General features: G+C 48.5%; 1 protein-coding gene across 2 annotated transcripts in view; it reads left to right on the plus strand.

The window, feature by feature from the left end:
• Nucleotides 1–6,629: 6,629 nt before the first annotated feature.
• Osbpl10 (oxysterol binding protein like 10) overlaps nt 6,630–19,298 on the plus strand; it is a 229,427-nt gene continuing 216,758 nt past the window's right edge. For both annotated transcript variants that reach the window (XM_050126557.1, XM_050126559.1), the window contains exon 1: nt 6,630–6,930. In XM_050126557.1, the coding sequence (XP_049982514.1) occupies nt 6,644–6,930 (287 nt within the window). In that variant the 5' untranslated portion in view covers nt 6,630–6,643. The remainder of the gene's footprint in view (nt 6,931–19,298) is intronic.

Raw genomic sequence — 19,298 nt, forward strand, 5'->3', positions numbered from 1 at the left:
TATGGCGCCTCCAGGTCAGACATGCTGAATCTTTCCTGGTAAGCCACGACCTCGTGGTGAACACAGATTAATAGAAATGGGTTAGATCAAGATGTGAGAGTTAGCCAAAGAGGCTAGATATAATGGGCCAGGCAGTAATTTAATCAATACAATTTCTGTGTGGTTATTTTGGGGGTTAAGCTAGCCAGGCAGGTGGATGCAGCCCCCTTGCCTCATACTACACCTGACTTCCCTCAATGATGAACTTTGACCTGGAAGTAAAAGCTGAAATAAACCCTTTTCTCCCCAAGTTGCTTTTGGTCGTGGCTTTTATTCCGGCAACAGAAATGAAACTAGAATATCACCTATCATCCACTCCTCCATCTACCCGTTCACTATCCATTCACTCATCCCCTCACCTACCAATCCACTACATAACCACTCATCCATCTATCCACCTATTCATTTTCCATCCATCTATTCATCAATCCATCCACCTATACATTCATCCATCCATCCATCCATCCACTCATCATCTATCTACCCACTCATCTACCCATCTGCTCACCAACTCATCCACCCATCTGTCCACTCATCCATCTACCCATCTGTCCACTCATCCATTCACCCATCCATCCATCTGTCCGTCTGTCCATCCATCCACCCATCCCTTCCTCCTTTTTTTTTTTTTTTTTGAGAGCTGGTCTCGAACTTACAAAGATCTGCCTGCCTCTGCCTCTCGAGCGCTGGGATTAAATGTGTGAGCCACCACCACCCAGCTTCCCTCCCTTTTTGTTCTCTGACATGGGAAGCCCATTTTCTAACATGAAAGAACCTCATATTTCTCTCTACTTAAAACAATTTATGTTGTGGTTGTTAGGAGTTCTAGGGATGGAGTATTGGCTGTGTGCATGTCAGGCCGGCACTCTGCGGCTATTCTCCAACCCCGGTTAGTCTGAATTTTGACAAAAGCATGGGGTCCTTGTCACTAAGACTACAATAAAAACATAAAACAGTTCATCACCTCAGACTTACCAAAAAATATTCTCTGCAGTTCCTTTGTGCCAAGTCATTGCTCCACCTGTACCTATGGTGACCACTAGCTTTGTCTTTTCCAGAGCACCGCCTGCGTTAAGTCATAGAACACATGTCTGAGTCTGACTTTTCTCTATAACACAATGCATCTGACATTTGCCCTGCATTTGTAACATAATGCCTCACCTGTGATGTTAGCGTTATCAGTAATCTCCTATTTTATTGCTACCACACTATGAATGCTTCCCAGTTTGTTTTCCCCTCATTTCCCCTTGGAAGTCTTTCCGGGTGTTTATACATGTAAAATACTATGTTTTATTGAGTTAGTGTATGTGTGTATACACACACATACCATGGTGTGCATGTAGAGATCAGAGGACAATTAGCAGGTGTTGGTGACTGAGGATCACCAGACCCTGAATTTCTTGTAAACAACTTGTTTTCCTCTGCTCTGAGCAGCCTGCAGCTGCTCTGAGCACCCTGATGGCAGGGGATTGGTTCTGATGAGTCTGCAGCTGAAAGATCCTGAGAGCTGGGGTGTGGCCAGAGCCCTATATAAGCTGCCCCTGAGCACAATAAAGTGGGCATTCTTGGCATTCTTGTATCAAGAATGACCTGTGTTCCCATCTCTCTCTCTCTCTCTCTCTCTCTCTCTCTCTCTCTCTCTCTCTCNTCTCTCTCTCTCTCTCTCTCTCTCTCTCTGTTTTAAAGTCTCCATCCTGGTTCCTGGCTCTCTCTCTCTCTCTCTCCCTCCCTGTCTCCTTCTTTTCCTCCCCTCCCTGCCACTTTCCTCCCCTCCTGCGTCTCAGACTGGTTTGGAACTTTCTCTGTAGCTGAGAATGACCTTGAACTTCAAATCCTCTTAAGTGCTGGCCTACAGGTGTGTTCCACCATGCCCAGTTTTATGTGGTGGTTGGGATGGAACCAGGCAAGCACTTTACGATTCGAACCACATCCTCAGTCCTGCAGTAATATTTTATAGCAACAATAAACTCGGTTATGAAACAAATGGAAGACAGAAACTCCATTAAATTGCATTTGCACTTCTGTCAAAGATCAATTGCTGAGTTGGAGAGGCGGCTTGGTGGTGAAGAACACTTGCTGTGCAACCCTGAGGACTTGAGGTCAGACCCCAGAGCCCTTGGAACCAGCTGGGCGTGGTTTCAAACACACCTTCAATCTTAGTTCTGAGGGAAGTGGATTCAGTTGTAGCCGTGGGGTTGTCTGGCCGCCAGTCTAGCTGAAAAATGTGAGCTCCAGCTTCAGGGTGAGACCCAGTCTCAAAGGACTCAGGAGGAAAGTGAAAGATCAGGGCCCTCAGCACCCTCCTCTGGCCTCTGCGTGCATGCCAAGGCCTGTGCAGCCATGCGTGCACATGTGCACACTCCGCCCACACACACAGAATTAGAAAAGGAGTTCCTAAAAACAATGTCAATGGCGAAGCTAGGTGTAGTGGTGTAAGCCTGTCATTCCAGCTCATGGAAGGGCTAAAGTAGGAGATGGATAGTTCAAGACCTGCCTGGTAACTTAGGGAGGCCCTGTCTCAACATAAAAATAAGAAGGGTTGAGATGTAGCTCAGTGAAAAGCTCTTGCCTAGCATGTGTGAGTCTCTGGGTTCTACACCCATTAGAGAAAGTGGAGGGAGGAAGAAGGGAGGAGAGAGAGAAAGAGCAAGACCACTGTCTTTTTATCACTTGGCCTTGGAAATCTGTTTTTTCATATTCATTAGAGGTAGGTTCCTAAATTCATCTGTAATACTTGATCTTGATTCTGGAATTAAATGAATTTGGAATTACCTCGGAGACACACTTCTGGGTTTCCAGAGTTTAATGGAGGTGAGAAGACTCACCCAGGATATGGGCAGCACCCTCTCAAGGGCTGGGGTCCCAGAATGGCTAGAAATGGATGAAGGGCAAGGTTGGGATTCTTTTTGCTTGGCATCTTGGTACCTGAGGTGTGAGCAAGCAGCCTCACACTAGAGCCTGCTGCTGCTATTCACTTCTCACCGTGATAGAATGCGGCACCTCAAACTGTGAGCCAAAGTAAATCCTTCCTTAAGTTTCTTACCCTGTATTTGATGGTAGCAATGAGAAACATATTTAGGGGAGGAATTAAACTCCACAGCTCTTCTTTTTTGAGTGTGTGTGTGCACCGGGGCATGCTGGGCAAGTTCTAGCAAGTAAAAACAAAACAAAACAAAAATTCCCGAGGCTCAGTGGATTGGGAGATAGCTCAGTCAGGAAAACCTGTTTGATTCTTAGAACCCATGTAAAACAATAGATGTGGTAGCCACAGTAGCTGAATGGGTGAGCTCCAGGCTGAGTCTCTAAAAACAACTGATCCCGAGGAGTGACATCTGATGGTGACCTCTGCCACGCACACATACATACGTGTGTATGCACGTGTACCAACACACACACATACACACACACACACACGGTGGGGGGTGGACATGTGAGAATAGGCTATGGGCTTGTGAGATGGTTAAGTAGCTAAGACACCTGCTGCCAGGTCTACTGGTTCAATCCCTGGTAGATGGCTCCTCAGGTAAAATACTTCCTGCCAAGCCTGAGGACCTGCGCTGGGTCACCTTAACCCCCTAGTGGAAGGGGAGCCCTGACTCCTGCAAGTTGTCCTTTAATCTTGACAACTATGCTGTAGCACTTGGGTGCCCCTCCCATTTTAGTTTTTTCTCCTAAACTTTTTTTTAAAATATTTATTTATTTATTTACTATGTATACAATATTCTGTCTGTGTGTATGCCTGCTGGCCAGAAGAGGGCACTAGACCCCATTACAGATGGTTGTGAGCCACCATGTGGTTGCTGGGAATTGAACTCAGGACCTTTGGAAGAGCAGGCAATGCTCTTAACCTCTGAGCCATCTCTCCAGCCCTTATGGCTTTTTATTTTTTTTTAAATTTATTTATTTATTTATTTATTTATTATACAATATTCTGCCTGTGTGTATGCCTACAGGCCAGAAGAGGGCACCAGACCCCATTACAGATGGTTGTGAGCCACCATGTGGTTGCTGGGAATTGAACTCAGGACCTTTGGAAGAGCAGGCAATGCTCTTAACCACTGAGCCATCTCTCCAGCCCTCCTAAACTTTTTTTAAAATTTTATTTATTATGTATACAGTGTTCTGTCTGTATGTATGCTGGTAAGCCAGAAGAGGGTGCCAGATCTCATTACAGATGGTTGTGAGCCACCATGTGGTTGCTGGGAATTGAACTTAGGACCTTTAGACAAACAGGTGGTGCTCTTAACCACTGAGCCATGTCTCCAGCCCATACTTTTAAAAATATATTTTTTTTAAGGAACCAGAGGATGCCTCAGCATTTAAGAGCACTGGCTGCTCTTCCAGAGAACTCAGATTTTAGTTTCCAGCACCTATATAATGGCGCACAACCATCTACAACTCCATTTCCAGGGGATCGTATGTCCTTTTTGGATCTCTTTGGGCAGTAGGCATGCACATGGCACACACACACACACACACACACACACACACACACACACACACATATAGATGCAGGCAAAATCATGAATTATATTAAGTCTCAAATTATGTAATTTTTAAATGTAACTTGATCAAGGTCATATAAAACTCAGTTGGGCCAGATGGCACACACCTGTGATCTCAGCACTTGGGAAGTAGAATCTGGAGGATTCATCCAGGAATTCAAGGCCAGCCCTGACTACAGTGTTTTGAGGTGGGCCTGGAATACATGCAATCATACCTCAACAAGCAAGGGAACAAGCAAACACCAAACCCCTCCGTGCCCTCTGGCTTCAGAGTGGTTCTTGCTTGTTTTTTTTTTTTTTTTTTTTCTTGGAAGGCCATTTTACTTTTTCATGATGTGTGGACATCTGGAGTTCTGATTTATTTGGCAGCAATCACTTATCATGCCTCTGAACCTTCTGCCTGGGCATCTCTAGGGCTGAATTCTCCTGGAAATTTTTCTGGACAGGTGTGAAGCTGTAAAGAATCCGGGGAACTGAGACTGTGAGAGTTAACTCTACCTAGCAATCACAAAAACATGTCTGTCTGTCTGTCTATCTATCTATCATCCATCACTGTCAATCAATCTGTCATCTATCTACTATCCATTATCATTTATCTATTTATTAGCCATTCATCTATCATTTATCATACATTCATCATCTATCTATCTATCTATCTATCTATCTATCTATCTATCTATCTATCTATCTATCATCTATCCATCTATCCATCTATCTATTATCTATCTATCATCTATCAATCTATCAATCTATCAATCTATCTATCTATCTATCTATCTATCATCTATCAATCTATCTATTCTCTATCTATCTATCATCTATCATCTATCTATCTATCTATCTATCTATCTATCTATCTATCTATCTATCTATCTATTATCTATCTATCTATCATCTATCAATCTATCTATCTATCTATCATCTATCTATCTATCTATCTATCTATCTATCTATCTATCCATCTATCATCTATCATCTACCTACTATCTATCTCTCTATCATCTGTCTTGTGTGTGTGTAAAATTAGCTCCCCAAAACTAGCTAATTTTAGAAACACCCAGATTGCACTGAATATTTATAGACACAAAGATAACTAGTGGGCTGGAGAGGGTCCTCTATCTGCCTTTGCTAAAGAACAACACAGATTGAGAAGTGCCAAGTGTGTGGGTGGGCGAAAGAAGTTTCGGCTTGTAGTGGAAGCTGGTGTTTGTCTTCTCACTTGCTCTCTGGCTCTCAGGCGCTTTGTCTCCTGCGAAGTGAGCCTTGGCTCGCCAGGTCCGTCTGTCTCTGCCCTCCACAGAGTGTGAAGTGAGTTCCCGAGAGCGGTCACTGGAAGGAACCTTGTCCCAGCCCTAGTATTCACTACACCCTAACTCTGACTCGTGGAAACGCCCGCAGCTGACAGCCGGCTCACCTGGGACAGTGACCTGCTGTCCCCTTCCTTTCTGCTTCCAAACCCACGGGAGAGCCCCGAGGGCCTCGCTGCCCTGTTTCTAGGCTCCCCCAATGAGGCTAATTTTCAGGTGACTGTGTACGTGCTTGGCCCAGGCTCCTGTGCGCCGACACACGGAGAGGGAGCGTGCCGGTGTCAGGGACCGGGCGGGTCCATATCCGGGTGGACCGGGTGGGTAGGGCTGTCCCTCCCTCCAGGTCCCGAGGTGGGTTGGGGTTGGAGGGAAGGACCTGCGGAGATTCTCCGTCACCCCTTGGGATCCGAGTGAAGGTAACAGAAAGAAGGCTAGGGTGCAGGGCGCCGATCTAGGGCGTGCCCACCCTGTCTGCCCCGCCAGCCCCAGGAGCATCCCCAGTCCAGGCCCCGAGCGATCGCGAAGGACGAGGAGCTGGTGGAGGAGGGACCTGGAGCCCCGAACTTGCCGGGGAAGTAGCGGGAGGGCGGGGCCGGGCCCTGGTCTAGGCGGGAGGAGGGGCGGCCGCAGCTGCATCCAGCTCAGCTGGCTTCCTTCCCAGCCCTCTTTTCCCTCCTCCTCCTCCTCTTCCTCCTGTATGAGTCAGGCATTTCCCGGGGAATCGGAGCAGCCACGCGCGGCCCGGGAGCCCGGAGCTGCAGCAGCGGCGTCTGCAGCTGAGGCGCAGCGACCATGGAGAGAACGACCCAGAGCGCAGACAGCGGCGGCGGCGGGGACAGCAACAGCAGCAGCCGTAGCAGCAGCCGCGCCACCTCGGCCGGCTCCTCGCCCTCCTGCTCCCTGTCTGGCCGAGGGGTGGCCGGCCGATCAGCGGCCGCGGGACTGGGCGGCGGGGGCAGCCGCAGCAGTCCCGGCTCGGTGGCCGCTAGCCCGTCCGGAGGAGGCGGCCGCAGGAGGGAGCCGGCGCTCGAGGGCGTGCTCAGCAAATACACCAACCTCCTCCAGGGTTGGCAAAACAGGTAACAAGCCCGTCGCCCGCGCCCCCGCGAGGTCCCGGCTTCCCGGGTGTGGACGGTGGCGCCACCCGCGGCCGGGGACTGCCTGGGCACCTCGCCCTTTCTACACCCTGACGGGCGTCGCAGCCGCGGGAGGGAGGCAGGAGCCCTGGTTTTCCTCCGGTGCTGGAAGCTTGAGAAATCTGGAGTGGTCACTGAATCGTCCCGGGTGGTTCCGGTGTCCTACCTGCCAGAGGTTTCTCGCACTCTAGAAGAAGGGCTGAGAGACACCGACAGAGAGGCAGTACTAGGTGACCGGTGCAAAAAGCATTCATCATGATTGGTCTAGCACAATTCTCCCCACCCCGTAGTTCATGTTAAAGTGTGATGTTTAAAATACAAACAACAGCACCGCCACCAACAAAGAGCCTGTCACTTGTCATCTTTGGAGCACCCCTCTTCTCCTCTCCTCCCCTCACCCCCACCGTGCATTCCCCTTCGCGGGTGGCTCGAACGTGCAGTCTGTTATCCTTATTTCGCGTTCAGGTGCACGTGAAGTTTCTTCGCTTCCCTCTCAAAGTTGGCAAGCCTTGAATTGGGCGTGGTGGCAGACGCGGCGTGTAGTGCTAGCGCTTCAGAGACTGAGGCCAGTGGACTTGAGTTTAAGGCTAGCCTGGGCTACAGAGTGAATTTCAGGCTAGTTTGAGCCACGTCCACGTCGGGAGACCTTACCTCAAGAAAGAAGTTGGCAAGACTTAGGATGGGATTCTCAGCATACTTGGGGTGATGACTTTGTGTATGGAAGGACTTTAAGGATTAGACTGACAACCACTCCCCCCATCGTATGGAAGAACTAGGGATCAGACTAAGGCTCCCCTCCCCGGTGTGTGTGTGTGTGTCTGTGTGTTTGTTCGGAGAAACAAGCCAAAGATGAACCGCCCATGCAAAGACACTATTGGGGAGATCCTTGGGCCAGCCTTCAGTAGTCCCTAGGTCTTCATAGATTTGGGACCCTTAATGGTTCGTGCCTGTGAGGTTTGAACCCCGCACTGGAGTTTGGCTTATCTCTGCTGGTGGCTAGCTAGCTTTTTCCACAGGCTGTTTGGAAATGTTCTTCTGATGGCTTCCAGACTGTCACACACGTAACTCTGCTTGTAGGAAGAGAACCTTGGATGTAATGGAAAACGAGGGTTTTAGATAAAGAAGTCTGCACGTCGCCCAGGGTTTCCTTGGAGATCTGTTACTATGTTAGTGGAGTTGCTTTTAACTTTTGAATCTTTTTTTTTTTTTTTACTCCTCAAAATAGCTCCGGCGGCTGCTCTTACCCCCCCCCCCAAAGCAGAAAACAGAGAGGTAGTGTATGTAGGAGGGGGGAGAGGGAGATAGGAGACGGCTAAATGAGATTTCAGTTCTTGAAAGTTGTGTCTCCGAATGGCAGTTCAAGGTGCCTCATCATAGACAGTTTGAAAGCACGCTGGGCAATCACTTCTAATGCTGCTTCTTCAAGAGCTTATGGGGTCGGTCAAGCATCTGCCCTAGATAACCGGCATTTTCTTTGCTTGGCCATAGTATTTTACCTGTAACACGTATTAAAGGATTTCGCTCTTTGTAGTGGATTTAGGAGGGATTTGGAATTGTGTCCTTTTGCCATTTTTAAACACACCATGGTGTTTCTACTTGAGTCAGAGCTTGAGAAAACACAAAGCAAATACTAGCAATCACAAACTTAACCTAGGTTAACATGCACACTACCGAGCATGCTTGAGGGAGGTCTAGACCTATTGCTTTTCAGTCATTGGCCAATGAATGCTCTTCCTTGCCTCCCCGAAGCATTTTCTCTAATGGGCGATGCTGTGTCCTGGCTTCTCTCCTATGTGGGGATCTCTTTTCACCATGGCCCAAGGTCCATTTAATGGTCAGGAGGTGATTTATACTGACCCTGTGAGAACACGCGGCTCCTTTCCCTGGGGGTCTTGTAAAGGGAGAACTGTATCCATGAAGAGGAAGAGAGAAGGGGGCCAGGATAGACTCTGAAAGCCACCGAGACCTCGTTCAGTTGTTTTCTCTCATCACAGCCATTTATTGAGTGTCTGTTATGTGCCAGGCCCTGCTGTAGCGGCACACCACTCAGGAGATAAGCCACGGTGATCTTCTCATGAAGTGGCCAGGACACGGACCCGAGGAGAGGCAGGCGCCCGCCTAGATTAGAGTCCCCTTTCTTTTCTTTCTCTCTTTCTTTTTGAAAGCAGAGTTAGGGTTTATTAAAAGACATTTTCAAAGTTACTGATTTATTTGTGTGTGTGTATGTGTGCTTGTGTGTGTAGTGAACATGTGTAGGTTAGAGGACAACATGTGTGTTTGTGCTCATGCGTGAAGAGTAGTGCACGTGTGGAAGTTAGAGGACAACATGTGTGTGTGCTCATGCGTGTAGAGTAGTGCACTTGTGGAGGTTAGAGGACAACATGTGTGCTCATGCGTGTAGAGTAGTGCACATGTGGAGGTTAGAGGACAACATGTGTGCTCATGCGTGTAGAGTAGTGCACATGTGGAGGTTAGAGGACAACATGTATGTGTGTGTGTGCTCATGCGTGAAGAGTAGTGCACATGTTGGAAGACCACTTGCAGGTCACCTCCTCCCACCACGTGGGTCTCAGAGATTGAATAAAAGTTGTCAGGCTTGACACAGGTGCCTTCACCCTCTGAGCCATTGTGCCCGTTCAAAAGATTGCTTTTTCCTAGACAGTGTTTCTTCTTGTAGCTCTGGCTGTCCTAGAACTCGCTCTGTAGACCAGGCTGGCCTTGAATTCACAGAGAATCCGCCTGCCTCTGCCTCCCGAGTGCTGGGATTAAAGGGTATTCCACCATCACCCTGTTGAAAAGATATTTAGATACAGACTTTAGTCATGGGCGTGAAAAGAAAGAGGCACCTGGGAAGAAAAAGAGAGCAGGGATGGGTATGGGAGTCTCCAAGAGACTGTCTCTATTGGTTGTTATTATTTTTGAGATAGCCCATGTAGCCCAGGCTGGCCTCAAATTCAGTCAGAGTACTCCAGGCTGACAGTCTTGCTTCTCTGTTGAGCACCTGCTTTGTTTTAACCACTTCTTGCCCGGTCTGGAGCTGTCTTCTCCTGCTTTTTTGTTTGTTTGCTTTTGTTGTTATTGTTTGTTTTTGGTACAAAGTTTTATGTAGTCCAGGCTGGCCTCAAATTCAGTATGTATCTGATGATGATCTTGAACTTCTGACCCTCCTTGCCTCTGCCTCCCAAGTGCTGGGATCACAGACATTCAGGGCCACCCTTAGTTTTGGCTGGAGATGGCGCTGGAGATCAAACCCAGGGCTTCACTCTACCACCCGGGCTGCATCCCCAACCCCCACTTTTAGCCTCCACTTTTATATTTGTTATAAGGGCATGCGTTTGAGGAAGCTTACAGTAAAATGACTACCACGGTCTTCCTGGTTTTCCTTGTGAATGAGTCGCGTTTGCTTCTCTGTTAAATGTGTGTTTTCTGGGAATGAGTGAAACTGTCCAGAGCTGGCCATTTGATCCCTTGAGTGGCAGGTGCTAGGCCCTCCCCTGTGCCTGGCAGCCTTGAGTGGAGAACTGTCAGCCGAATATTCTTGGGCAACTGACTGGCCTGCCCTTGAGGCACCCAGGGACCACTTTACCTTAGGTCTGAAAACATTCCAAGAGCCTTAGGGATCGCTCCAGCCCAGCTGCTGCTTCAGGACGCTGTGGTGCAAGTGAGCTCTGGTCACCTGGAAGACTTCAATTCAAAAAACAAGCGAAAAATGTAACTTTCCTCCCTCCCCCCTTTCTCCTGCCTTTGTTTCTTTCTTGTGTGTGTGTGTGTGTGTGTGTGTGTGGGCACACATGTTCCATGGCATGTATGTGAAGACCAGGAGACAGTTGTGGAAGTCAGTTTCCTCCTTCCCCTGTGTGGAAGGAGGAAACTGGATCCACCTTAAGTTGTCAGGCTTGGGGCAAGGCTCTTTCCCAGATGAGCAATCTCGCCAGCTTCAGACCTTACTTCAAGACAGTCCTTAGTGAGCTTTCCTTGGCTCTGGCTGCCTCGGGGCTGATTTCATCCAGATCGGTGGAGAGAGCACTTCCTCTGTAGTGCCCCAGCAGAAAGTTTGTGATTGGTGGTGCATTTTGAGGCCTGTGATTGGTGGAACTGGAAGCTTCGCTATGACACTGCACACTGTAGGGCTTCTCCTCCATCCTCCCCCCCCTCCCCCCGTGGCTCTCTTCATGTTTTTCCACCATCCAGGCTCCCCCCACCCCATGCTGCCACCTGAGTATGGAGTGCCTGTCCCTACCCACTTGTGGTCTTTGTGTACAGGATGAGCAAAGTGGGGACACAGAGGAGATGTAGCAGAGAGGGCCTTGGTAGGGCTGAAGCAGCCATAGTGCTCGCTCTTCATGAGGAGATTAGGAGAAGAGATGAGTGGAAGCAGAGGGGACTGTGGACGTGTAGAGGAGGCAGACTGTAGGCCTTGGCCTCTGGAAAGAGTACCAGGGACCTGCCTGGCCGTAAGAGCTGGGGATCCTGACCCCCCCCCCCCCAGGCTTGAAAGCCGTCCATACTGGCCATTGCTCGGAGCTATCAGCATTAGCTGGTGCTAATGAGCCATGGATCGCTGCTCGGTGAGTGCGGGGCTGGGGAGGGTGAAGAGCTACAGGCTGTGACCTGAGCATCCGGAGTTCTAGGTTTCTGCTCATCAGAGCGTGGGGTCACAGCTGTACCTGTCAGGGTCCAGCACTGAGTGTCTGCCTGTCCAGCCCTCAGGCTCTCTTGGGCTTGTTGAGGTCTCAGAACCATAGACACGGAAGAAGCTGATTTTCACTCATTTGTGGTCTCTGTTTGCATAGAACCCAAGAACCCAACCCGGCCACCCAGTTGGGAATATTACCATTAGGTGTGTGAGGTGCATGTGTGGTTTTGGATAGGTTGCCATCTGTCGGTCTTCTCTGCTGATCTGTGTTTGGTTGTATGGACATACAATATGTATAGCTATACCAAATGGATATATAATTTGTGTTATAGGTTGATTAGAGAGAACATCCCAGTTTTTGACCCATTTGGGTGGTGTTGCTATGAATATTCTAATGCATAAACATGTATTTCTTCTTTAAAAAAAATTAAAATGGCTAGGCAGTGGTGGCACATGCCTTTAATCCCAGCACTCAGGAGGCAGAGGCAGGCGGAATTCTGTGAGTTCGAGGCCAGCCTAGCCTGGTCTGCAGAGCGAGTTCCAGGACAGACTCTAAAGCCACAGAGAAACCCTGTCTTGAAAAACAAACAGTAAATAAATAAATAAAATAAAATTGCATTTATCTATTTGTATTTCTCTCCTCTCTCTCTCTCTCTGCATGAATGCCATGGCTTCGTGTGAAGATCAAAGGACAACTTGCAGGATTTGGTTCTTTCATTATTTAAAGTTATCAGGCTTGGTGACAAATGCCTTATCCACTGAACCATCTTACTAGCTTCCCTAATCCCACCCCCTCAGGCCCTCTTTTGCTGTTGTGGGGGGTAGGTGGAGGAACAGGATCACAAGCATCTCAGACTGACCTCAAACTGGTTGTGTAGTGAGGTTGACCTTCAACTGCTGGTCCTAATGCCTCAAACTTTCAAGTACTGGGATTCTAGGCACTCACCATCAATGCTTGATTTATTTGGTGCTGGGAACTGAACTCAGAGCTTCATGCATCTAGGCAAGCACCGCCCCTTAAAGGGAACTCCCCCATCTTGCTTCTCTTGGTTTCAGGTGGCTGCCGCATTCCTTGGCTTTTCACCGTACCCAGCCAGTGTTTGGCAATCTTTCTGTAGCTTTCTTCTCTGGTGCTCCAGACCTGCCACGGCCTCCCCAGAACTCGTGTGACCACACTGAGCACCCACTCAGATAATCAAGGGCAGTCTTCTCATCTCAAGTGATACCCGCCATGTGCCAGCATCCCCACCATAGAAGGCACAACAGAGAGATGCCGGGATTAGGATGTGGGCATCTTGGGGGTAGAGACACTATTCAGCCTCTCTCAGGGCTACAGCTTCTAAACTGGCTTAAAAACAAACAAACAAAACAAAACTATGTTTGTGTGTCTTGTGTCTGGGTGTGTGTGCTGTGCCGTGTGTGTAGGTCAGAGGACAACCCCCGCCCCCCCATGTGGACCTATGCTTTCCATTGGTTTGAGATTGGATCTCTTGTTTGCTGCTGTGTACCCCAGGCTAGCTGGCTGGCAAATTTCCAGAATTCTGTCTTGCTTCCTATCATCTTGTAAGAGTGCTGGGATTTTAGATGTGTGTGTGTGTGTGTGTGTGTGTCTGCAGGCTTTTGGTGGTTTCTGGAGATCCAAACTCATATCCTCATGGTGGCCTGTTAAACCCTTTCTACGCTGAGCCCTCTCCTCAGCCCCAGTTGTGAGTCCACCAAAGGGGACTTTGGTGATGTGAGGTGCACTGCGGGTGGCCGTCTATGGCCTTGCTGCTGGCTGCTGATTCCTCTCAGTCTGTTTATGGACAGCTGTCTGCAGACTCCGGGAAGGGACAGTGACTTAGCCCTCTGTGCCCTGAGCGAAGGGTGGAAGAGAGTGTGCTGGAAGCTCTGAGGCTGTCTGCAGTTCTTTCTGGCTCCTGCTGATGCGATTTGGGGCTGAGCCAAGACAGAATCAAAGAGAGAACAGTCCAGAATTTGATTTTTTGACAACCCAGACTGGGTTGAATACAGTCACAGCTCCAAAAGAAAGTGCTTTATTTGTGTCTCCTACCATGATATCAATAACAGTGATAAAATTAGGAAACATTCTATGTGGCTTTCTGTTGTAACTCCATTATTTGAAGGTCAGATAAGTCCTTTGGGCCATGAGTAACTTTCTCGTTTGGCCTTGCAATTTTAAGGAGACTATTTATGTTGTGCGGTTTGGTCCTTTTCTATAAATATATTGATGAAAATATAAAAGGGTGTGGGCTTGGGATATAACTCATTTGGCAGGGCATTTGCCTTGGATGCTCCGAGTTTACCCTCAGCACTGCGCATGTGGGGGCATGATGGTATCTGGTGGTGTTCGTCTGTAATCCCAGTCCTTTGGAGGTGGAGGCAGGAGGATCAGAATTTAAGGTTGTCTTCAGTTAGTTTGAGACCAGCCTAGACTACATGAGACCCACTCTCAAAATGTAAAGGGAAAGGAAGGGAGAAAGGAGGGGCTAGGGAGATAGCTCACTGAGGAGAATGCATGTGCAAATGACCTGAGTTCTAATCCCCACCTCCCATGTAAAGCCCAGCATGGTGGCATGTACCTGCCACCCACTCCAGGTAAGAGAATCCAATCTAGCTGGGATGGTAAGACCTTCGGGTGGACTGAGACCCTGTCTCAAAACATAGAGGTAGAGGGGCCAGCGAGATGGTTTACTTTGATGAAGGCCCTTCTTGTACAAGGGTGGTGATATTGTCGAGTCCACAGAAAGGTGGGAGGAAGGAACTGACTCCTGAAAGCTGTCCTCTGACCTGCACACATGTGGCATCCCCAATAGTAATGATAACAATAATAATGTATTAATATATGGAGAATGACGGAAGAACACACTGGATCTTGACTTTCGGCTCTTGCACTGGTGAGAACACCTATACACACTCACACACATGCATTCACTTTATACAAACAAAGTTGAAAGGCAACTGTCTTAGGGTTTTCCTGCTGTGAAGAGACACCGTGACCATGGCAACTCTTATACAGGAAAACACTTACTTGGGGTGGCTCACAGTTTCAGAGGGTTAGTCAATTATCATCGTGGTGGGGAACGGCAGAGTGCAAGAGGACATGGTGCTGGAGAAGGAGCTGAGAGACCTAATCTTGATCTGTTGGCAACAGGAAGTGGTCTGAGTGTCACACTGAGCAAAGCTTGAGCATAGGAGACCTCAAAGCCTGCCCCCACAGTGACATGCTTCCTCCAATAAGCCACACCTTCTAATAATGCTCCTCCCTATGAACTTATGGTGGCCAGTTACATTCAAACTACCACAACAGCCTATGTTAGTCTTGACTTTTCACTATGGGGTGTTCTGAGCTTCAAGGCTGTAGGGAATCTTTTGGAAAATGTGGGTAGGACTGGGGACCCTGCTGGCCTGCGCTTGGGGAGGCAGAGTGGATGATGGGACATAAGATGACTTCCAACTTGTCTCTGTTGTCATCAGTCTGTCAAGGTGTTGAAACTCACCTGGAGACAATCTGGGCAAAATCAAGGAAACCTTAAAGATGCAGTGTGAGCTGGTGACATATCCTTCAGAGTGCCTCCTCTTTGCAGGTAGTCTGATTTGACAGGATGTTTACACCCCAATTATTTATTGAGCACCTTTTGTGTGTGTGCCAAGTGCCAGGAGGTACAGTGATTTTGTCTCTCTTATTTAGCTCTTGAAAATTTGTCTTATTACTATGTGTGGGTATGCTTGTGCCATAGTGCATGTGCAGATGTCAGAGGATAGCTTTATGGGCTGGGTTTTCTTCCAATTTTATACAGGTTCAAGGGCTTGCCCTCAGAGAACCAGGCTTTCAAGTCCTTTGCCTGCTCAGCTACCTTGCCGTCTCTTCTCTCTCTCTGTCTTCTTCTCTCTCCCTTCCTCCCCCTTCTCTCTTCCTGTCCAGGATGGCCTTAAACTTGCTAAGTAGCTGAATGTGACCTTGAATTTTTTTCCCTTCACCTCCCAAGTGCTGGGATTCCTGGCAGTTATTAGTAAAAGTAATCCCCCCCCCCCATTTTTTGAGATGATAACTCACCCTGTAGCTCAGGCCTGGAATTCACTGTGTATATTAGGATGGTCTCAGTTTTGCTGTGATCCTCCTGCCTTAGCCTCCCCCGAGTACAGGTGTGCTCTCCTGGCTTCCGTCTGGATCAGTACCATGGGGACAGTATGTGTTATGGGGACATTGGGGTCTGAATTCGTTATTTTCCCTGCTGCTCCCACCTGACTTCAGTGACTTCAGCATGGAAGGGTTTCTTTGGGCTTGCGATTCAAGGGATGCAGTCCACCCTGCCATGCTGGGCATGGTGGCAGGATTGAGAGGATGCAGGTCACACTGCACCTGTGGTCAGGAAGCCGAGAGTGAACAGGAAGTGAGCTGGGCTATCGGACCTCAAGTCCCACCTCCCAGTGACATACTTCCTCCAGTGAGGCTCTTCCTCCTAAAGGTTCCACAACCTTCCCAAACAGTGCCACCTGCTGGGGAGAAGTGTGCAAACACACAAGTCTGGGGGCTGTGATGGTTGACATTGGCAGTTTGGCAGGCTCTGGACTCAGCTGGGAGGGTTCTCAGAGGGAATTGTCTAGGTTAGGTGAGTAGGTGGGCGTGGCAGTGATGGGTTAACTGAGGCCGGAAGACCACCCAGACTGTGGGCAGCACCATTTCATTGGCTAGGACCTGGAGTGAATGATAAGTGGAGGGTGAGCCATATGTCAGGATCCAGTGCCCTGGGCCTCTCTCCTTTGGGTGCTGTGTGACCAGCCGCCTTCGCTCCCGTGGCCTGACTCCCCTGCTGTGAGGGTGTAACCTGGAACTGTGAGCTGACCCCTGTCCCCCTTTTCCTTTCAGTTGCTTTTGCCAGGGCAATGCGTCACAGCAGTGGGAGAGGTAGCTGAGACGGGCGCTTCATGTTCAAACCTCAGCAGGCGCCATGGAAAAGCCAGGAGTAAGGGAGTCAGGGATGGGAACTGCCACTGCGTGCTCCTGGTGCATGCTCCAGGCACAGCTGGGGAGGGCAGCTGCCTAGCCTAGGGGCTGGAGGGGCAGAAGACAGGTTAGGACCTTAGAGAGTCAGAGGAGCCCTTGCTGAAGACAGGGCCCGGAGGAAGGTGCCCCTGCAAGGGAGCTTGATGAGGACACTGGCTTGGTGGAAGCAATGGAGACAGATTTTAGTAAGCCTAGAATGCAGGGTATGTATGTGTAGACTGACTCCACAGAGGAGACCTAGACAGGTGTGAAAGGCTGTTGTTTCCTGGGGCACTCTTAAGTCTCCAGACTAAAGGTGCAAAATGCCTGTATCGGTACAAGGTAGACACGGACCTTGGAATAATTTATAAACACACTGTTCAATTTTGTCCTTCAAAGAAATGGAGGTGCATGCAATGCAAATCTATCCATCTCCCTCTTCTATAGCCACAGAACACATTTAAACATTATTACATATGTCTTTATTTACTTTGTGTGCATGCATGTGGGCACACATGCCATCGTGCTCCTGAGGAGGTCAGACAGCTCATGGATGTCGGTTCTCTCCTTCCACCCTGTAGATCCCGGGAATCAAACTCAGGTCTTGAGGCTTGGTGGCAAATGCCTTTTTATCCTCTGAGCCTCCCTTTTGGCTCTCACCCTTGTATTTTGGGTATCAGCAGGGTGTTTACATGCTAATTTCCTGGATCCTTTTCTGTACCCTCCCACTTTTTCCTTCCCTGTTAGGATGAAGCCATGAAGGGTAGAACTAGCAAGCAGATACAATGGCAGGACTCCTAGCAGCCATGCTGAACCCCGAGGTAACCTGGATGAAGGCCAGAAGAGCCTTGGCCTCCAAGGACTTTGTGTGTGAGAGCCTCTTCACAGATTAACTTTAGAATTTCCCATGAGGAGGAGGGAGTGAGAGTCTTTTGTAAGCCCCTATTCATAGTCAGCTCCAACTCCCCAACCCCAAAGATGTAGATAGAATCCTGTGTTACAGATAAAGAACCTGAGGAAGTGGTACATGCTGTCCAGTCAGTGATGTGAAGTCTGGAATTGTCTGATTCCAAAGTGTGTCTTCTTTTCTTTGTTTTTAAACATTTGTTAATTTTTATTATAGACATATGAATGTTTGCCTGCATGTATGTACATGCAGTGTGTGTGTGTGTGTGTGTGTGTGTGTGTGTGTGTGTGTGCAGTGCCTGAGGAGGCCAGAAGAGGGTGTCTGATACCCAGGAACTGGAGTTACAGACAGTTGTGGGCTGCCATGTGGGCTCTGTGAAGTGTATTCATGTCCTCTGGAAGAAAAGACAGTGCTCTTAACCTCTGAGCCAGTTTCCTGGCTCCCTGGAATGTGTTTTCTTTCCTCTGCTCTTAGATCAAATCTTGGAGGTCCATCCCTTCATTTTTTTTGGTATGACCTAGGGCTTTGCCTCAGGCTAGACTTTTCCTCTCCCTTTCCCCTAACCTCCTCATTCCTTTCCCCTAACCCCTAACCCCTGCCTGTGTCTAATTTCTTACCAAGTGTGGCCTTCAGGAAGCACCAAGCTGTGAGTTTTAACATGGTATTTTGATTTTAGGGTCCTTTCTGTGAGTGGGTGGTTAGAAACTCTACAGTGTAGGTACCTTAGGTTTGCAGCTTTCTCCTTAGGTGACCTTGCCAGCTGTTGCTCATGCTGAGCTGGTCCTCTGTGTCCTTCTGTGCCTGCCTGGTTCTTTTGGTCCTTTTTAGGTTGAGGGGGGATGTTTGGCCTGCAAGAACTGATAGGTGGATTAAAAAAATTACTTTTTATGTGTTTGAGTGTTTTGCTTGTGTGTATGTAAATATGTATGTATGTATGTATGTGTACCATGTGCATGTCTGGTGCCTACAGAGGTCAGGAGAAGGTGTGTGATTTGGAAAGATGGTTGTGAGCCACCACATAGGTGGTGGGAATGGGACCCAGGTCCTGAAAGAGCAGTCAGTGTTCTTAACTTAAAAAGTCTCTCTCCAGCCTGTCTTTTTGTTTGTTTGTTTGTTGTTGTTTCTGTTTTGTTCCAAGACAAAGTCTCACTTTGTAGACCAGGTCATAGTTTTGTCACTCTGACACAAACTTCGACATTCCAGGAAGAGGAACTCTCCACTGAGGAGCTGCCTCCATTAGATTGGCTTGCGATTCTTTCGGAGAGATATTTTCTTGGTTGCTGATTGATGTGGGAGGCCCCAGCACACAGTGGATGGAGCCACCGCTGAACAGGTGATCTGGGCTGTATAAGAAAGCAGGCTGAGTAAGCCATGGGGAACAAGTCATTAAGCAGCCCTTCTCCATGGCCTCTGCTTCAGTTCCTGCCTCCAGGTTCCTGTCTTGAGTTCCTGCCCTGGCATTCCTGATGATGGACTGCAACCTGTAAGCTGAAGAAACTCTTTCCTCCCCAAGTTGCTTTTATTTGGGGTTTTATCATAGCAACAGTAAGCAAACTGGGACACCAGGCTTGCCTGGAATTCTTTGTAGGTAACCCAAATTATTCTAAATTCTTGAATTTTTGGCAATCTTCCTACCTCTGTTTGTTGTAGGGATTACAGGAGTGTGCGACTATATTTGGCTTATATAGAGGTGTTTTGTTTTCCTTTTCTCGCTTTATTGTACAGGGGATTGAACCTAGGGCTTTGTGCATGCAAGGAAAACGCTTGACCAAGCCCTTTGC

The sequence above is a fragment of the Alexandromys fortis genome, unplaced genomic scaffold, assembly GCF_014885135.2.
Source record: "Alexandromys fortis isolate MF-2015 unplaced genomic scaffold, M_Fortis_MF-2015_v1.1 scaffold_269, whole genome shotgun sequence".
NCBI classification, from domain to species: Eukaryota; Metazoa; Chordata; class Mammalia; order Rodentia; family Cricetidae; genus Alexandromys; species Alexandromys fortis.